The 19,951-nt window shown below is 36.0% G+C and overlaps 1 protein-coding gene across 1 annotated transcript in view; it reads left to right on the plus strand.

The window, feature by feature from the left end:
* LOC137400125 (aromatic-L-amino-acid decarboxylase-like) overlaps positions 1-19,951 on the plus strand; it is a 32,356-nt gene that overhangs the window by 4,187 nt on the left and 8,218 nt on the right. The window contains exons 3-11 of the mRNA XM_068086437.1: positions 1,219-1,332; positions 3,344-3,472; positions 5,024-5,164; positions 9,184-9,327; positions 9,850-9,916; positions 13,272-13,434; positions 16,494-16,584; positions 16,839-16,937; positions 17,673-17,872. Of these exons, the coding sequence (XP_067942538.1) occupies positions 1,219-1,332; positions 3,344-3,472; positions 5,024-5,164; positions 9,184-9,327; positions 9,850-9,916; positions 13,272-13,434; positions 16,494-16,584; positions 16,839-16,937; positions 17,673-17,872 (1,148 nt within the window). The remainder of the gene's footprint in view (positions 1-1,218; positions 1,333-3,343; positions 3,473-5,023; positions 5,165-9,183; positions 9,328-9,849; positions 9,917-13,271; positions 13,435-16,493; positions 16,585-16,838; positions 16,938-17,672; positions 17,873-19,951) is intronic.

Genomic DNA, 19,951 nt, shown 5'->3' on the forward strand with positions numbered 1-19,951 from the left:
CTCATTCAAACTATTATATCTCTGTACTGAGAAGGTCTAAAAGGACAGAAATTACATGAAATTGAAGATTGATGTCTTAGCTTTATATTGATATTCCATTAATTTGCATCACTTCAGTAGTGTAAATTCACCTTTATCAGCTCTTTAAAGAAGTAAGACTCTGTTTCTATAATCAGCTAAGTGGTCTCCCGTTTAGCCAACTGCTTTATTAGTCAAATTACATGTACCGTACTTTTTGGACTATTAGCTGCTTCTTTCTTCTGACGATTTGAGCCATGCGGCTTATATAAGGGTGCGGCTATTCTGTGGCTTTTTCTTTCATCGCTAGGTCGCATTAACCAGAATCTCCGGTTAGTACGCCTCTAGCGGTGAAAAAAAATACGAAACAATGCCTAACGGTACTATTCTGTTAGGCATTAGGTTAAAAAGCGTCGGTTACACAAAACAGTGCCTTATGGCACTGTTTCGTTTTAAACAGCAAAGTTGCTGCCGCGTTAAAAAACACCGTCCTGAGTTCTGCGGCCTATACAAAGGTGTGGCTTATGTATTGTTTTATTATCGTTTTTTGGAAAATAAAGCAGATGCGGCTTATATAGAGATGCGGTTTATCGTCCGAAAAGTACGGTACTAGCTATTACTACTAGTATATGTAACAGTTATTACTACTAGTACATGATATATTACTTTGATATCAACAACCTACTAGCTGTACCAATTCATCTACCATCTTCTAAAATTACAAAATACTCTTTACTATAATAAGAGTGGCGTTACATGGAGTTAGCATATGTTTGTGAGAGGGAAGAGTTATAATAGAAGACTGTCAGAGCTCCATGCATTATCTTCGGCTTATTTAATGTGAAAAAGGAGACCCACCCCCAAGCAATGCCATGTTCAATTGGCAATTCTAGAACTTTCCTTTTCTATGTGAATGAGCCACAATCTATTAGAATAGAAACTCAAAAATGCGCTTCCACATACTTTTTGAACAGTTGTACCCAGTGAACATGTTTATGGATTGTGGTCATTAAAGCAGTGTAACAATTTGTGTTGAAAATGCAAGAAATCCTTAGCAACGCCGGACTTACTGCTACTAATAATATAATTACAAGTAATACATCTCAATTTAATAGAGATACAGATCTGCTGTATAACGCGTTTGTTGAAACACTGGCCTCCGGTATCTTTATTTGACATATTTGTCTTCTGACATTGTAGATGACTCACTGGCAGAGCCCACACATGCACGCATATTTCCCAACAACCCATTCGTATCCAGCCCTTCTTGGAGACATGCTGTCTGACGGCATCAATGCCCTTGGATTCACCTGGGTAAGGCAGAATGTCTTTGTTCAATATTTAGCTTCATTTTATGTATTCGTGTAGAACAACAGACAAAACATGTTTTTCGTCTTTGTTATATAGACCACTCAACAGTGCAACAAGTAAATATGTGGCACTGTACATTTATAGTAGCTATCAAAATGAAAAATGTGCACTCATTGGTTTCAGAAGAGCCAATAAGATGTCAATTGCTCTGCACAAACATAAACACGCTAAATGTAGTGCTGATGACATCGTGATCATATGCTAAATGCAGTTCGGATGATATCATACGCATGTGCTGAATATAGCACTGAATACATTATTAGCTTGTGCTGAATGTAGTATTGATGACATCTTAAGCATGTGTTGAACGTAGTAAAGATGATATCACAAGCTTGTGCTGTATGTAAAACTGAATACATCATGAGCATGACTGTGCTGAATGTAGTACTGATGACATCATAAGTATATGTTGAATGCATGAACTAAATACATGTAATTATTAGCAGGTACCATAAAACCCCTCACTGAAAGCCACCTCTATTTGAACGCAATCTCTAATTCAACGCCACCTTCATTTGACCACCACGTTGACATTTTTTCATCTTTACAAGCCCATAATATCAATTGTTCAATAGAAAAGTTTCCACAGAATCGTATTAATAATTCATCGTTTACGTCAATAACAATTAATTTTCTCGGTGTCCAATTCTAAAGCTTCTCGTTTTATCTTCGTTAAAACATTAAAAGCAACACCATCGAAATAATAAATAACTGCCTCAGGCTAATAGTAGTTTCTTGCTTAATGCAGTCTTGATAACTCAAAGTGCATGTACTGTATACAAAAATGGTTTACATATACGATGGTACAAAGATTACGTTTAGCTAGCAAACCTTTTATGCATTACAGTTGTGCTAAATGCAACTCGTGAGAGCTTTGCTCTGCCAAAAAATTGTTTGGGCATTAATATCGACTAGCTCAGCAGTGCAGAAGAGTTGGGGTTAGAAGATATTGTGGAAGGTTCTGAACAACCAGAATATGTTCTTCCCATCAAAAGCAACAATCAGAACACGGCTATCCAAACAAACGATGCAAATATTTTTGTTTTAAAAACATCAATTTTTGTTTCTGCATATAATATAAGTATGACTTATTTATGTCACTTGCTCATCTCATGAATATATATATTTTAAGCATTTGATCGATTATCATTATATACTTATAGATTTGCAGATTTATAGCATATTATTTAATAGCATCCGTGCGGTTATCTTAACACGACTTACAAAGGATCGATCCTCATAATTCCTCTTCCGGTGCACATAGAAAGCTAGTTTTTGCTGCCAACTGTAATAAACATATCAATGAGTGCAATGATATTTTATTCAATATTGTTCAACATAGATGTAAAATAAAAATATGCCTTAATGTTTAAAATCAAATAAAAAATTGTTAGCTTTAGCAAATTGCAAAGCAAGGAAAAGGCTATAATATCATCGCAGATTAATTGCAAACAATAGATAACAACTGGTAGAAATGTCTCTCGGCTCCCCAACGCCAATTATTTAGAGATCTTTGACAAGTTAGAGGTAAGTTAGCAGATTTACTGCAGCCAAAATGATTTAACATCGCTCCACCGGAAAAAGAGGGCAAAATATAGGCGACATTCGCTTCACCCGAAAAAGGGCTAAATTTATCCTCCAAAGTGTGGACAAGCCATTTGAAAAATACCCTGCCTGGCTCTATTTCAACGCCACCTCCAATTGACCGCCACTGCAGAAGAAAGGTTGAAAAATAGCGTGCCGTGGTGTTCAATTAGAGGTTTTACGGTATGTGTAAACATCAGCAGTACATTGATGCCATACACCAACCTGAATAATGCATCCCTAAAATGATAGGACATGCATCTTGGGTGTTATTTAACCTATTGACAAGTTAGGTATCCATCACTCTCACCAGAAGGTTCTACATTCACAAATAAGGTGGGCTTAATCCGTGTCATCTCATGTTGTCTAGGCGTCAAGTCCTGCATGCACAGAGCTTGAGATTATATGTATGGATTGGCTAGGGCAGCTCATTGGTTTGCCCAAGCAATTCCTACACAAAGAGCAAAAAACACTCTCTGGTGGAGGTGGCGTAATTCAGGTGAGAAATCATAATGCAATGATTGGTGCCAATCAGGAGCTCGCTAACACCTGCCACTTGGCTTTTGAATATAGTGATGCCTTTGAGCTTTCTACTGTATAATGCCCAAGTAGACATTTACTGACACTTGCCACTCTATTTTACATGTGATGAGTACTTGGTGTTACTTGTCACTATACTTGGTATATCTGTAGCTTTCTAGATGGTTCAACGCAAGTATTATTGCTCTATTAAGTCTCATATTGATGTAAGTTTACCAAAATATTTTGTTCATGATGCAGCTCAAAGTTTAAACCGATATTCCATTAAAGATTGACTTGCAACAAAATTTACATTACAGTTATTTGGTATCAAAAGGTTCACCATGTCTTACTCTGCTGTGTTGTAGGTGCAAAATATGTGGAGATGTGATTACAAGCTCTTAAAAGCTCAAAAACGAACAGTTAATCGCAGCCATCACGAAAACGCTGTAGATTGGAATCCCTGTCCAAAACAACTCAAATGGGACGTAGTTGAACAAGAGGGCTTCTGTTTACACTTTCATGCAACCTCATTCGTCGAAATATTTTCACATATATACTTCACGCATTAAATAAAACCAAGTATATTGTCCTTACGCGTCTATTTCATCGTCATTGTACTAATGTCATTGTAATTGAAGTGTCTGTCATAAACTAGTGCTACGGAACGTTTTATATTGAGCCTTTTATCGGCCTTTCATTTTACGGGATAACATCACGTGTCAAAACAATAACCACGCCCGAGTTGAGTACGTCGTCGAAATAAAGGGATTCCAAACTAGGGCGATTTTTTGATGGCTGCTATTAACCGTTCGTTTTAGAGCTTTTAAGAGCTTGTAATCACATCTCCACATATTTTGAATCTACAAGACAGGAGAGTAACACATAGTGAACCTTTAGATACCAAATAACTGTAATATGAATTTTGTTGCAAGTTAACCTTTAACTAACTAACTATTAACAAACTGCAAGTTAGTATCTTGAGTTCAAACTTTTATTTTTATTTAAAGACAATGAATTTAATTTAGGCTTACCTATTTTTAGTACATTTTGTATAAATATAGTAAATAAATAATATAAATAAATATATAAACAACCCATGTATGTGTATGCTGTTGACATGAACAACCCTGTAGGCCTATGTGTATGCTGTTGACATAAACAACCCATGTATGTATATGCTGTTGGTGTAAACAAACCATGCATATATATGCTGTTGGCATAAACACCCATGTATGTGTATGCTGTTGGCATAAACAACCCTGTAGGCCTATGTGTGTGCTGTTGACATGAACAACCCATGTATGTGTATGCTGTTGACATAAACAACCCATGTATGTATATGCTGTTGGTGTAAACAAACCATGCATATATATGCTGTTGGCATAAACACCCATGTATGTGTAAGCTGTTGGCATAAACAACCCTGTAGGCCTATGTGTATGCTATGCTGTTGACATGAACAACCCATGTATGTGTATGCTGTTGACATAAAAGTATTAAACTGCATAAAAGTATTTATTTCTTGCAGACGACTTGTAGCGAGGCTACATTTGTTGCCCTTCTCGCAGCTCGCACTGAAGCTATAAAAAGGCTGAGGAAGGAGAATGGAATGGATCACAGCAGTGATGCTTTACTAGCATCCAAACTCGTCTGCTACTGCTCAGAGCAAGTGCGTCCTTTCCTTTATCATAAATGCATGTTTTGTTGGCCAGCTTATGCCTTGTCATACCTTCTCTTTAACATTAGGCTAGAAGTATATAATGTTCCTCAATGGGGTTGATATATTGTATATACACGCATATTGTTATTACTTTGAAGCCTAGACCTGAGATAATACAGGGTATTGTTTTTCACCTGATGCTACACCCAAGGAAACTCGGCTGACTAGTTTTGCTTTTTTGTACTTTTCCAGTTTGCGTAGATTTACAGAGTTTTAGTCACTTTTTGTGTAAAAAGTTTTTAGTATATTTCTAAAGTTTCAAGTTGATTGGACGATTAGTTCTTGAGATAGCGCTAAAATATCAATGGCACTTCTAGTTGATCACAAAGTGAAAAATGGCGGCTGACGGATCATCAGTTTCTAATGACAGACTGATTGAAATTTTTAGTAATGAAGGACCAAAAATAGACAAAACTAGAAAGCTTCAACGATCTCTCTTTTCAACCTTCTCTTCAACAACCAGATTTTGACACTAAAACTATTTGTTTCTATTCATAACAAACATATACTCTATCAGACACGGTGTACATAACAAACATACACTCTATAAGACTCAGTGTACATAACAAACATATACTCTATCAGACACAGTGTACATAACAAACATACACTCTATCAGACACAGTGTACCGCAATCATTATGTCTCTTCAATTATGTCTAAAGTATCAATTCATTGAATGTGTGGGAAAAAAATTACTCTCTTTGATTCTGATTGGTTGAGTTCTAATAATCCAACCAATCAGAGAGGTGGATCACCACCTCTTCTTCTCAACTTATATTTATTATTCTTTCATTATTTTGGCTTTTTACATATAATTATATTTTTACATTTACTTTCTACAGAAATTTGTTTAACGCATTTGTTTCAAAGTTATATTTATTCATACTTATCAAAAAGCCACCAAGATTTTTGAGCTGAATAAATTTAACGAATTTCAGCCCTTTTTATTTAAACATATGACAGTTTTAATAGCTCAAAAGATCTAAGAGCGAATCTACTTCCTATGTAGGGTTTGTATAAGATACCTGCAGTTGTTGTAAGATTTGGCAGTCAAAAGGTAACTGCTGAAGGCTAAAGCACTGCTGCAACAGACAAGCAGTTTTATCAAATCAAAATTTGGAGTATTGGTTAATTCAAAATTGGACTACTTTAATTGAATTTATCATTCCTTTCCTCAAAGACTATTTATACCTTAGTATAGGATGATTTGCCAATTACTAGCAGGTGCTTGCAGGTCAATGGTTATTCACCTTTAGCTGATAGAGACAAGCGCCACTATAATAATATTGCCATCTGGGTATTTTTTTTCCTACAAAATGATATTAATAATGTTTTAAAGGTTGACTTGCAACAAAAATTACTCTACAGTTATTTAATATGAAAAGATTCACCATGTTCTTATTCCGTTATGTTGTATGTGCAAAATATGTGGAAATGTGATTACAAGCTCTTAAAAGCTCAAAAACGAACAGTTAATCGCAGCCAGACGAGACCGCCGTAGTTTGGATTCTCTTTCCAAAACGGCTCAAATGTGACATAGTTGTAGTAGATGGTTTCTGTTTACACTTTCATGCAACCTTATTCGTCGAAATATTTTCACAAATATGCTTCATGCATTCAATAAAACCATGTCTATTGTTCTTACGCGTCCATTTTATCGTCATTGTAATGCTGTCACTTTTAGCAGTGATATCTTATAACTTACCATAAAAATTCGTTTAATTGTTTAGCCTTAGCTTGGAGTACATATCATTGTCTGATAATCATGTCGAGCCTGTTGGTCACTTGTGATAATCAAAAAGTGCTGCAGAAATTATTTGCGAAGTATTGGGTCACATGATCAAATTACGACTTGCCGATTAGACCAAACCGAAACAAAACTGTAAAGTAGCGAGCATCTATATTTGATACGGGGTTTTCGGTAAAACCCGAAGTGTTTGTCATAAACTAGTGCTACGATAAGTTTTATATTGAGCTTTTTATTGGCCTTTCAATTCATGTGAGAACATCACGTGACAAGACAAAAAATAAATTTCATGACTATGTCAGAGAAATAAAGAGATTCCAATCTACAGCGGCTTTTCGTTTTTGAACTTTTAAGAGCTTGTAATCACATTTCCTATTTAGCACCTATAACACAGCAGAGTAAGACATGGTGAATCTTTTGATACCAAATAACTGTAATGTAAATTTTGTTGCAAGTCAACCTTTAAGATTTATAGACTGCCCAGTGTTAGATTGCATTTCTACTAAAGGCTGGTTCACACTATATCGCCGTATTTCGGCATTGATTCCCCAGTACTTTGGTGATCGTCGATGATAACCATGTTCACATCACATACCTAGTAGTGTTTTCATTTATCTTTTTTAATTTTCATGAATAAACCTCTTTGTTTTCGCGTGATAGAATCAAAAACTAGTCCCACAGCGACTATCATGAACGGATATTAATAAATCACTCTGTCCTTGACCGCGAATTACCATCGCCGAAATGGTTCCCACTTGAAAGGCGGTCGTCGATGCTCGGCGAAATATTGGAAAAGTGTGACAGCTGCAAACTTTCCCGACGTGTCCGCGATGCTTTGTCAATGCCATCAATTCACGGTTCACATAATTGGCAATGAACGACGAAAGGGAAACGCTGAAAAACGGCGATATAGTGTGAGCCAGCCTTTTGTGATGCATTAAATGCCAACTAAAGCCTGTGTTCCATGAGGCCTGTGCTCTCTAGCTTCATTCATCAAAGGAGCAACCGAGATTAATGCGGTAGAGAATTTTTTCTAGTGCACACTGCACACACCGTTGCACTGAACTGGGTGTTGGTCTTCATCAAAAGGTGAAGTAGCACTGCTTGTTTACACAGTCTGTCCATAGTCAAGGTGACTGGATCACACCTGTGGATTACTGCTTTGGTGGTCCTTAATGCGTTGGGTTGGTTGGTGTTGCTGGGCGATTTCATTGGCTGATGGCTGTGGGTAGTGTCTCAATTGGCATTACTCAATAGCTGGACCTTCTTAGTCAATCTTTTTAAGACCTTACAGTGTGTCAACAATAATTACTCTGTATTTGCACTTTTCAAGTTACAACAGTTATATCAGCGAGCTGGAATGGCAAACCAAAGACTTCACAGTAATTCAGATAATAAATAACTGTCATTAAACAACAATCTACATGTACATCTACTTAATTACCCCTATCAGTGAATCTACTCGCACCATTCTCACTTGCCTGGGTTGCTGGCAGACTCGAGCTGCCATAAATACAATCTATTTGAAAGAAGTCTGTTATCATGGCAATGCAGTAAACAAGACAAGCAATATGTTGACTCGTTCACACTTGTAGCTCTGCGCTCTTGAGTACTCCAACAGCAGTCGACTTCTGTTAATTTTGCAGCGATTTTGAACTACAGTATATGTAATTTCAACTATTATAAATAAAGTACATGTATATATAATTTGTCTTCATTTGTCTGTTTGTTTGTCTCCTATAGAAACTAGCTTCTAATTACACAACCTGTCTGCACAATTTGTAGGCAGTTTTTCATAATATTCCCCCGGATTTAAGGCACAAAAATATTTTTGGATCTCCACTTGTAAGAGGCATTAGAGCCATAAAAGACATTTTGTGAATTAGAATGACGCTTAATATAATTTTGTAACGAGAGGACTAAAATGGTGACCAATATAGGCCGGGAACCCATGGCACTCCCTCTATTAGACTAACAATCAAATAACTGAGCTAATCAGCCACCTTGTCAAGCTTCAGAATAATTTCAAATAAAAATTGCTTATTTATATCTTTGTTTTGTTTATTTGTTTGTTATATTTTATGAAAATTACTAAAATAATAGAATAAAAATCAAAAATTCAACTTGTGTATTTCACTTGAGTTGAGTATGTCTTCTGTTTCGCTAAAATTTTCTTAAATGATTGATATTGTTTAAATGTGATTGGATAATTTTTTCAGGCTCACTCCTCGGTTGAGAAAGCGAGTCTAATAGGGCTGGTCAAGCTCAGGCTCCTACCTACGGATGATGAACACAGGCTAAAACCAGACAGCTTGAAAGAGTGTATTCTCAATGATAGAAAACAAGGCCTTGTCCCTTTCTATGTGAGTTCCTCTCCAAGCTTTTGGAATTTAACAGACTTTCTTCTATTCAATTTGTGACCTTCAAAGGTCAATGTTGCACCCACAACTTAACACTTCTTGGGCAAGAGCTTTTTAATAAAAAGTTGCTTTAAATATTGTTGCTTTATCACATAATTTGAAAGCATCTCTGCCTCTTTAATCGTACATGGTAAGGTCTGGCTACACATACTGCCCAAATGGGGATGTGTCAAAGGCATTATATCGACTCAACAACATGTTGTCGGTGGGTTGCCTGGAAACGAAGATGCTACTGGTCTAAGTAAACCTGGAAGTAAACATGCACAAGTGTTGAGAGGTAGTTGTTGAAGAAGGCACAGCTGTGTTTAGAGATAAATATGAACCAGAATAGAGAGTGTGCCGTGCAACTATAGTATGGTCAGAAAAATTCAATGTTCAAACAGAGGTCTTGACTCAGAAAAGTTTTCTTCCACCAACGATATTAGTAAATAATAGGCCTACATATTCTATGGTTTTGTTCTGTAGCTCTGCGCAACCCTCGGGACCACAGGCTGCTGTTCCTTTGACTCGCTTGAGCAACTTGGACCAATCTGTAAGCATTTGAAGATAGATACACTGTCATAAAATGATACTGTGACTAGTTGCGTGTCTGTTGTACACACTGACGTTACACACTAACAGCTGTACACTAATGTTGTACACTAACAGCTGTACACACAGGTGGTTGTACACACTATCTCACTGTAGCTTTTCTTTCTAGTATCTCTGGTTTGCTGTTGCTTTAGCTGACTGTAGCTTTTATTCTCAATAGGGTCAGCTAACAACAGCCTTGTTTTACAATAACTTCTGTTGTCAATGACCATGCTTCACAATAGCTTAGTTAATAATGGCTTCGGGTTGTTAATATTTGTAAGTCTATATCCATATATATATAGTCTAAATTGATATAAAGCATTCACATGTGCATAGCAGACCCCTGTGTTTTAATTGCATGCATATTATATATTCATTGCTAAAGCTTTATTTATAATGTTTATACTATAGTATAAAATAACAGAAAAAGTTTTATGTGGCTGCCTGCCCTTATTGCGAACTGTAATTATGGACTAGTGCCAAACTATATACTGTCGTTTGCTACCAAGATAAAGAGATTTTTCATCCCTTTTTCTCGAGTCAATGAGATGCAACCAGTATTTTATGGAGCACATGCTTGGAACTGTTATTGCATGTATGGTTACTATTTGATGAAAACCGTCTGAATACCCACTCATTATTTATCACTGTTTCCATGACATGGATGGTGCGACTTTGGAGTTGTGCACACATTGAGTTACGGGTACCATGTGATAAGTGTTTCAATAGACATGCGCATATTTCAGGAAAATAAAGAAATCCTATGCCAAAGGTCATAGCAACGCATTCCTGTCTCTCTTAGCAGCACGCTTTCGAAATAGCAATGACAGGAGTGTGAAAAATGTTTAAAATGGAATATTTTGCGCTGCGTTTTCTTGCGCATCATTTGCAAGTGCGAATGACGCTGATTCACTGATTATTTGCTTCTATGAAACACAGTGTTTAGCTTGTAGTATTATAACAAGACAGATAACTCAAATTAGTTCACAGTGGGACAAAAATAATAATTTATTATTATAAAATTATTATAAAAATAAAAGACTCATTTCTTACATTCTTCTGGCTGGACTCTAACAGGTGTTGAAGTACTTACTGTATATCCTCGCATATAAGCTAATTTTAAATTACAAAAGTTACCAACTAGAGGTCCATTTATACACGCATAACTCTGATCACACTCAAATGAAATGACATTATGCTAACTTAATTCCAACAACTACAGCTCGAACCATGCTAAGCATGCAGCTGGTAGTCTGTTATTTACAGTTTGTTTAATGCCGGGCCGAAGGCTTGCAGTTGAAGAAAAGCCACATGTGAATTTTATCTTTTTGTTTTTAACAAAAAGGTAACGAAACCGGAGCATTTTTCCATTTTTTATACAAGAGTACACCCACGCATGTGAAGCGGCGCTTGGTTGATAATAGTACGTTATAATAGTATAATAACATTCTGAGATTGGTTAGCCGTAAAAGTGATCGCTTGTTTATGCTAGCACCATACAACATTGTGTAAATACTTGCAGTGTATTTGCATTAATAGTACCACTAGTGCAGTTGAAATATATTCCAATATTACTTAAAGTGAAACATGACAACTATGGTTATCATTTTAGTTATTTCCCTTCTGCAATATTTTGCTGCAATAGGTGAATGCACCGTGTTATGATTTAGGATGGGCTTATACGGTATGTTAGTCTAGCTTAGAAGCAGGGATATGTAGTAGTTTAGTGAAGTTTACTATCTTGTAGGGCTAAGATCATGGAGTAAGTGAGATATAGTTGTACCAAAGCTGCGAAAGTCTTTGCTTTTTAAAGGAGTTACCTACAGTGCTTCAGATTGACAAAAACATATACAGTCAAACATGGATAACTCGAACTTCAAGGGACCGAGCAAAAGTGTTTGAATTATCAGAGCATTCAAGTTATCAGAGCACTGTCACAAGTCCATATATTTACTTATTTATTAGTAGATACATGTACATATACAAACTATAATATAAATCAAAAGCACAAATGACTTGTTTCAAATTAAATGCTTCTAATGTACAGTTTAAAACGTTTTCATGAAAAAGTATAGAGATTTTTCTATCACTTGAGATTGGTTTGTTGTTTGAGGTGATGTTATTGCCAAGACGTTTTTTCAGATTGACATTGGCAAAACTTGATCGTTGTTGAAATGCTCAAAAGAAAAGACATTTTTTTCTTTTGGGGTTTTACCCACGATCAATTTTGCCGTTTTTTCTTGAAGTTTATGCAGATTACCTTACTTTACCTGGGATTCGTTAAGAGCAACACTCCGAGGCAGTTCAATTAGAAGTTTTACGAGGTTTTACGGTACATTCTATATCACTCACGCTTTTTTAATAGATACTTATTGAATGTACACACGTATTCTGTGTTTAGGTCAAACGATGAATAGTTTTTTGTAGCTCAGACAACGTATACGTTTAATTACAACATTTTTAAGACGTTTTAAACATTCAACATTCCGACGTTGATTCAACACGGAATCAACGTCGGAAAACTATTCATCACGGGCTAGCCGAGTCACGCACTCAAGGATTTTCGCCACGCACATACAAAACAACATGCGATTTTTGTTTTGTATGTGCGTGGCGAAAATTCTTGCGCGCGTGACCCGGCTAGCCCGTGCTATTCATCGTATCGCAGTATAAATCAAATTTCACCAAACTTTTAGAAAAGTCGTTGACAAAAAATTTGCCGATGGTGGTAATAACGACGCTTATGAATTACGAATAGATGAAGTTTACCTCTATGGCTTTGAATAAAGTGATTTTCTAAAGCGAAAACAACCGTTTCGGTAGCTGTTGGGCAAAAAAACAGTTCGAATTAACAGTGTTGAGTTCGAGTTATCTATAGCAATTTATCATTACGTGGGAACGGACCAAAGGAAATGTTCGAATTAACCATGTGTTCGAGCTATCCGTGGACGAGTTATCCATGTTTGACTGTATGTTCTCATTTTCACAGTTGGAGACATTAGTTATAAATTTCAAATAATGTCTTTAACCTCATGATAAAGAGGTCAGATAAAGAGGTCCCCTAAAGACATGCTATGCTGTTATTAAAAGCAAAGATTGTTTTATTTCCGTGAATAGCGTAAAACGAGCTTTCAATGCAAGAAAATCTTACGTTACGTGAAATGGTACTCAAACTGATGGGTTAAAACAAGATTATAAAGTTCAACTCAACTCAAAGATCAAAGACACACTGCTATTTCCATGGAACCCTGGCAAAAACATCATGAGAATTATCTCACTGAGTGACTATGTGACCATCTATTGCATGATTGCAGGTGAGGAAGAAGGAATGTGGCTGCACGTGGACGCTGCGTACGCAGGCTCAGCATTTGTCTGTCCAGAATTCAGACATCTGCTTGCTGGTATCGAATATGCTCATAGCTTTGTCTTCAACCCCAGCAAGTGGCTTCTCATCAACTTTGACTGCACTGCCATGTGGTAATTGAGTAACTCTATGGATTGACACTAGATAGTACAGTCAACACTAGTTAGTACAGTCAACACTAGATAGTACAGTCAACACTAGATAGTACAGTCAACCCTAGATGTTACAGTCAACACTAGATAGCACAGTCAACCCTAGATATTACAGTCAACACTAGATAGTTCAGTCAACACTAGATAGTACAATCAACAATAGATAGTACAGGCAACACTAGATAGTACAGTCAACACTAGATAGTACAGTCAACACTAAATAGTACAGTCAACCCTAGATAGTACAGTCAACACTAGATAGTACAGTCAACACTAAATAGTACAGTCAACCCTAAATAGTACAGTCAACACTAGACAGTACAGTCAACACTAGATATTACAGTCAACACTAGATAGTACAGTCAACACTAGATATTACAGTCAACACTAGATAGTACAGTCAACACTAGATAGTACAGTCAAAACTAAATAGTACAGTCAACCCTAGATAGTACAGTCAACACTAGATAGTACAGTTAAACCTCTACACATGAGGTTAATATAATCGAAGATTATGTTAGAGGAAATACTCTCTAGACATGCACTGTTCAGTAGACACTCCTACAATGTATACCTCCTATAACGTAAATTCTATATAATATAAAAAATTTATGTAAAATTTGTGCTTCGGACTACGTAAGAGATCCCATATAGCCGGAAGGGTCCAGTTGGTGCAAGTTCTCAAATTTGTTCTGAACGATGAGAGTCTTGTAGTTAGCCTTAAAAATATCTTTAAAATATGAAAAAATAGCGTATAGGATTATCTCTATTATATATACAAGTACGCTAGCAGTATAGTTTGCCGTGAGAGATCGTCAGGAGTGTCGATAAACACAGAGAATAAGTAGGTGCACAGTTATTCAGAAATACTCGAAAGCGATAGATTGGTGCAGGTGTTATAGTGTCGGTCTATCAAGCTGAATTTTACGAGTTGGACTATCATTGAAAACTCTCTTTTATTATAACCTTGAACGCTGGAGGCGAATAGACCAATGGCCCAGACATCGTTCTTATTATAATAAAAATATGTTTTCGTTTAACGTTAATGTATATGTGGAAAATATTTTTAGTATTTTTTTTCTGCAGAATAGACTTTGATGTCTAGAAAAAATGGAATGAATCATTGCAAACTTATTTTGAAGGCGTGCGCTCCCTTTGGCTTATTGTAAAATTACTGCAATCTTGGACCATACACCGAGTGAAAGTTATGAGAAGGAGAAAACTTGTCGATACAAACCAATAATACTAAGTTTTAGTACAGCCATTAAATCCAAAAATTGAGTCTAGTTTTTTCCTTTGTGAAAAGCCAAAGGGATATCAATATTATATAATACACGGTGTATTATTTATGATATAATACAAGTTTTATATTGTTGGAATAGCAAGTGCTTTCAGAGGAATTTTATTTCTTAATCTCCTGTTTCTGATGTCATAACTTTTTACTATTAATCTATCTTTAAGGAAATATAAATGCGTATATCTATAATGTTTATGTTATATATATATATGTCTGTAATCATGGATGTTCACTATTTGGTGAACTCATTTATAGTCACATATTGCTCTGTTATTAACGTGCATTTTAATGTGAAAGAGCAAAATTCTGGTAAGAGCTTTAAAACACAGTAAAATCTAATCATTTTATTTTGTAAATTCTACAGCATTATCAACTGTCAAGTTAAACAAGCTTATGTTACTTGAGATAAGTAGGCACACAGCTCTTCCTTAACGATATTATTTAATTTTGTGAATTGCTGATCGCTCTAAAACCAGAATTACTTCTGCGCAAGCAATGTAGATATTAACACCATTCTTTGCATCATGGGAAAAATAGTAAGGCCAAGTAGCCTTAACTGGCTCGGCACCTGGTTGACACCACTGTATACACTTGCCAATCACCTGCTTGTCTTGTCTAGTCAGGTTGCGTAAAAGAGCTTGTGTATACAAAGGATGACCTATGCGCCAGCAATCAGGTTAATGCAGTATTGATTAGACATCAACCTCCTAAGTGACCTTATAACATGGCAAACCGAAATCTTTTTTTTTAAAAATAACCTAAACACTTTGTAAGTATGTACCGCAAATTCTGGCAAATAAGTCAAAAATTTGACTCCAAATTTCAAGCTTATAAATCCATCACTGACTCATACGGCGGTCACATTTTTTATGACACGAACTCTAGTAAAATTTATCTTCAAAAGCCATCGCAAATCAAAATTTTATGATATGATATATAGGGATTTATTTATAAGATAGTAAAATACTAGTAATCCTACTTGATATGAGATCAAGCACAAAGTCCCATTAACTATGCAAATTGTCATCGCTAGAATTCTCTTCTGGAACTGCGTATATTTTCTCAGGTGTAATGCTTTTTTGTAGTATCTGCCTACAAGCTCACACTTCGGTAATCCATTTGACACATCCACTATTGTTCATCCATCTTTCCTTGAATATGAATTACTAATTCTGACAAAAAATCTGTCTCGCGACATAACTTTTCTGTTGAATAGTATTATCAGGTGTAGCAGTTTTGTTCTATTGGCACAGTAGGCCAATATGAAGGTGAAGTAGTGTTTTTGTGCCCTTTGGTCTCCACTAGGACTGTCTTCACTCGTTCTTTTGGTAATTGTTTTATTGGCGACGACACCTAAAGCCATGGTCATTTTTGCTGATGGTATTTTTAATGCCATTTCCTCAGCCACGCATCGCCCGCCTCTGATGTCGGCTGAACTATTCTGTTTAAGCAATTTGAGCCAGAAAAGAGGAGATCGACTTATATGACAGGTACATGTCAGAACCAGGATTTTTAAACCAAACTTTGGATCTCGACTTATACACCGCGTTGACTTGTACGCTTAATTTCATGGTATATGAAGACAAAACAGTGAAATTGCTTAAAATTTGAAAATACAATCAGCTAATTTGAGCCTTAGAATAAACTTCAGGTGATGGCTTTTGTTCGTAGCTAGTAACTGCTAAGAACTGTAAACAAAAACATATCACGTTGCATTCCACAGGGTCAAGGACAGTGGTGCTCTTCATTGCACTTTCAATGTTGATCCTCTCTACCTGCAGCATGAGAACAGCGGAGATGCAATTGACTACATGGTGAGCTATATATTAATGAATTTCAACTGTTAGAGATGTCTATGCTTAAAAAAAATTCAAAATGGTATCAAATATTTGCTAGCAGCAGTTGTCTTCCTTTGAGCTGTTGCACATTATGGTGGAAGCAATTACAAGTTACAGTAGGAATAAGAGTTGACAATAAATCTCTCATAAAACAAAGCATACATTATATTTACATTGAAATATCCTCTCTGTGTGGTAACAATATTCATAGACATTTGTAATATCTACAGCACTGGCAGATTCCACTGAGCAGACGATTCCGGGCCCTGAAACTCTGGTTTGTTTTGCGAGCGTATGGACGCAAGGGACTCCAAGCTCACATCCGGAAGGTAGTAATGGCCACCTGTTTATTTAAATGCAGTTTTGTAAGGCTTCATTTAGTTTATTTTTGTTCTTAAACCAATAAACCTGCAACGTCCTTCTATCAGATTTTTAAGCTAGGCAACATAGTGTCCGCCTTTGATTTAGCGGTGCCTTTTTATAAAGGTATAGTACCTTTTAGAGCTTCCCGATTATGGGGGCTCACACCTCTAAAAGGTGTGACCTCTTGTTAATAGGGCTGCAAGAATCAATCGTGAAGAATGTTAATCAAACCTTTTTGAAAAGGGCTTTAAAAAAAAATTTTCCACTTGCATCAACTTGGCTATGTGAATTCAGATTTTTATCTTATCTTTACATCAAAAATAAATACTGTAACTCTCTCAATCCTGAAAATGGTCTGCTTATTTCACTTATGCACAAGAAACCACGTTTTTCATAACTAATAGTAAAGAAGAGACAGGAGGAAAGTCAAAGATCATAGAGTAAATTGTTATTTTCATTCGCTGCTGATGTCCTTCCAATAACATATTGTTTTTAAATATTCCGAATATGTCTGTTTTCCATGATGTTTCGAGCAATTCTTTTTTTTATTCAAAAGAAGAGGGTGCAAGATTGCCTGAGTCAGTCACAGAAAGTTTGGCGATGGAAACGAATCAGGAAGCGGTATAAAATAAAATTTGAAGATAAAAAATAATTTTTTTGAGTGTGTACAGTTATTTTATTAGTTTTAAAAATAATTTTAGAGCGTTGCATTAGGCAAGTTCTTTGAGAATCTTGTGAGGAAAGATGATAGGTTTGAGATACCAGCCAAACGACATCTTGGACTGATTGTCCTAAGGCTAAAGGGAGCGAATGCACTGACTGAGAGACTTCTCAAGAACTTGAACAAGGGAGGTAAAGTGCACATGGTGCCAGCCTCGCTCAAGGGGACCTATGTCATAAGGTTAGCGCATAAGTACGTCGCAGACCATGTGATGTCACTGCCGCAATGTTTTAAATCATTTCATAAACTAGAGTTGCTTATAACTGATGAGTTTATCCCACGACCAAAGACGAGCGAAGCGAGTATTGGGGAGCTTTATGATAAATGCATATGTGCACACAACTCACAAAAATTATTCATCAACGACCGTCGCAAACCCTTGTGCTGAAATCTCATCAACAAATTTAACCATTGTTCTATGGAATCGCTTAAGTATAATAACGATCCAAAACACATATAAACCTATTTAAATATGTTACCAAGTCTTTGAAAAGTGTAGACAGTATCCTAAAACTTACCCATCTGTTCGGATAATACATAACTAGACAGATTACTTTGGCCTAAATCGCCATTAAAACCTGACAAGCCTTGTTTTAATCAAAATTAAGACTGGCCAAAGAAACGCCAATAAAACTGTGCGACAGAAAGTAGAACTATTAAGTCGTGCGCATTTCACGAGAAAAACGTGCCCATTTCACCAGTCTGTGACATTGTCCAATTGCCGAAGGTTTCTGTAATTACTTAGAAATACTGAAAAGTAATCGTCACTGTCATCAGATTTTGTTGATGATACTACGGCTGTGCTCAATATCACGGTACTGCCAAGCCGTTTTTAATATCTTGCAAAATATTTAATTGTAAGAATAATTATTCGATTTTATAAGATTATTATAAGATTTAATTATAAGAATATTCATTCGAATTTACAAGATCGAAGTATATAGTGACCGATGGTAGGCAATATGTTACTGTTATTATCTTTCTAAAGATTTTGTTGATGATATTACGGCTGTGCCCAATATCGCGGTACTGCCAAGCCGTTTTTAATATCAGCAATTTCTACAGCTATTTCTATGACAATCAACGAAAATTATTTTTATATTTTATATGCAGCATAATTTTTTGCATGTAAATATAAAAATCTAGATAAATATCACAACTTCTTGATATTGGTTGCTATGACGTTTTAAAATTTAAACAAAATTGTGCATTGGTTTTCGTTTCTCAAACTTTAACACCAGTTTTCGCAAAACTATGTTTTTGCACTAATGGTAAACGTGCATTCAGTTTATTGACCATAAAATCTGCTGTAATTAAACTGGAATCAATATTTTTTTTTGCAAATTAGCTGAAAATTTTTTCCTTTTGCTAGTGTAGATAACTCCAAATCTCACACACCCGTCTTAACCTTGGTTTCTGTGATCATGACCCATTTCTTCACTTTGGTTACAGATTGCTGTCAAAACCATTCTACATTCAACACGGCTAACGTTTAAACTGTGTACATTACACAGCAGCTTGCCATTTTACTTCTAATATTGCATTTCTCTTATTACAGGGGAGAGATATAAACATATAATCTTTTCCTATCATTATTGCTGTTTGTTGTACATAATAGCACCCAGTAAATTACAGCTACCATTGCAGCTGCCATTGCAGTTCTCCTATTGCACTGCAGTGCCATTTGACTGCTAATATTGCATTTCTCAACCAGCAGTACCCTCTCTTTTTTCCAATATCACTTTGGTCGTGGGCTGTATGACAGGGGAATTTCAATTATTATTATTTTTAACTCAGGAAATTAGAACATTATGCAAATGTCATATATGAAAATTTTCACCTAAAATGGGCAGAAATACAACATAATTCAAACCGTATGATGTTCAAACTGTTTGTTGTATATAAATTATGACAAGCGTCTCACAGTTCAAGTACATTCGTAAAGGATCCGGTTGTGACTTTTTAGTACTCTAGAAGAAACCAAACCACTTTAGAGGATAAGCGCTTTATATATTTGCAACAAATATATGAATATGTAAATATATAAATGTATAAATATATAAATATAAATACAGTCAGTATGTGTATAAAATAACTGCAATGGTGAGGTTTTCCCATGCGCTGTTCTCCCTTGGCACATTTGGCTTCTTATATAACATTTTTCAGTTGCAGGTTCTGCGCTTTTTCTGAATGGCCTGCTTTTGCCGACCCGGTGGCAGATTGGTCTATGTCAGGGTTGGCATAGTATTTCCCATGGCA

The sequence above is a fragment of the Watersipora subatra genome, chromosome 7, assembly GCF_963576615.1.
Source record: "Watersipora subatra chromosome 7, tzWatSuba1.1, whole genome shotgun sequence".
Classification (NCBI taxonomy): Eukaryota; Metazoa; Bryozoa; class Gymnolaemata; order Cheilostomatida; family Watersiporidae; genus Watersipora; species Watersipora subatra.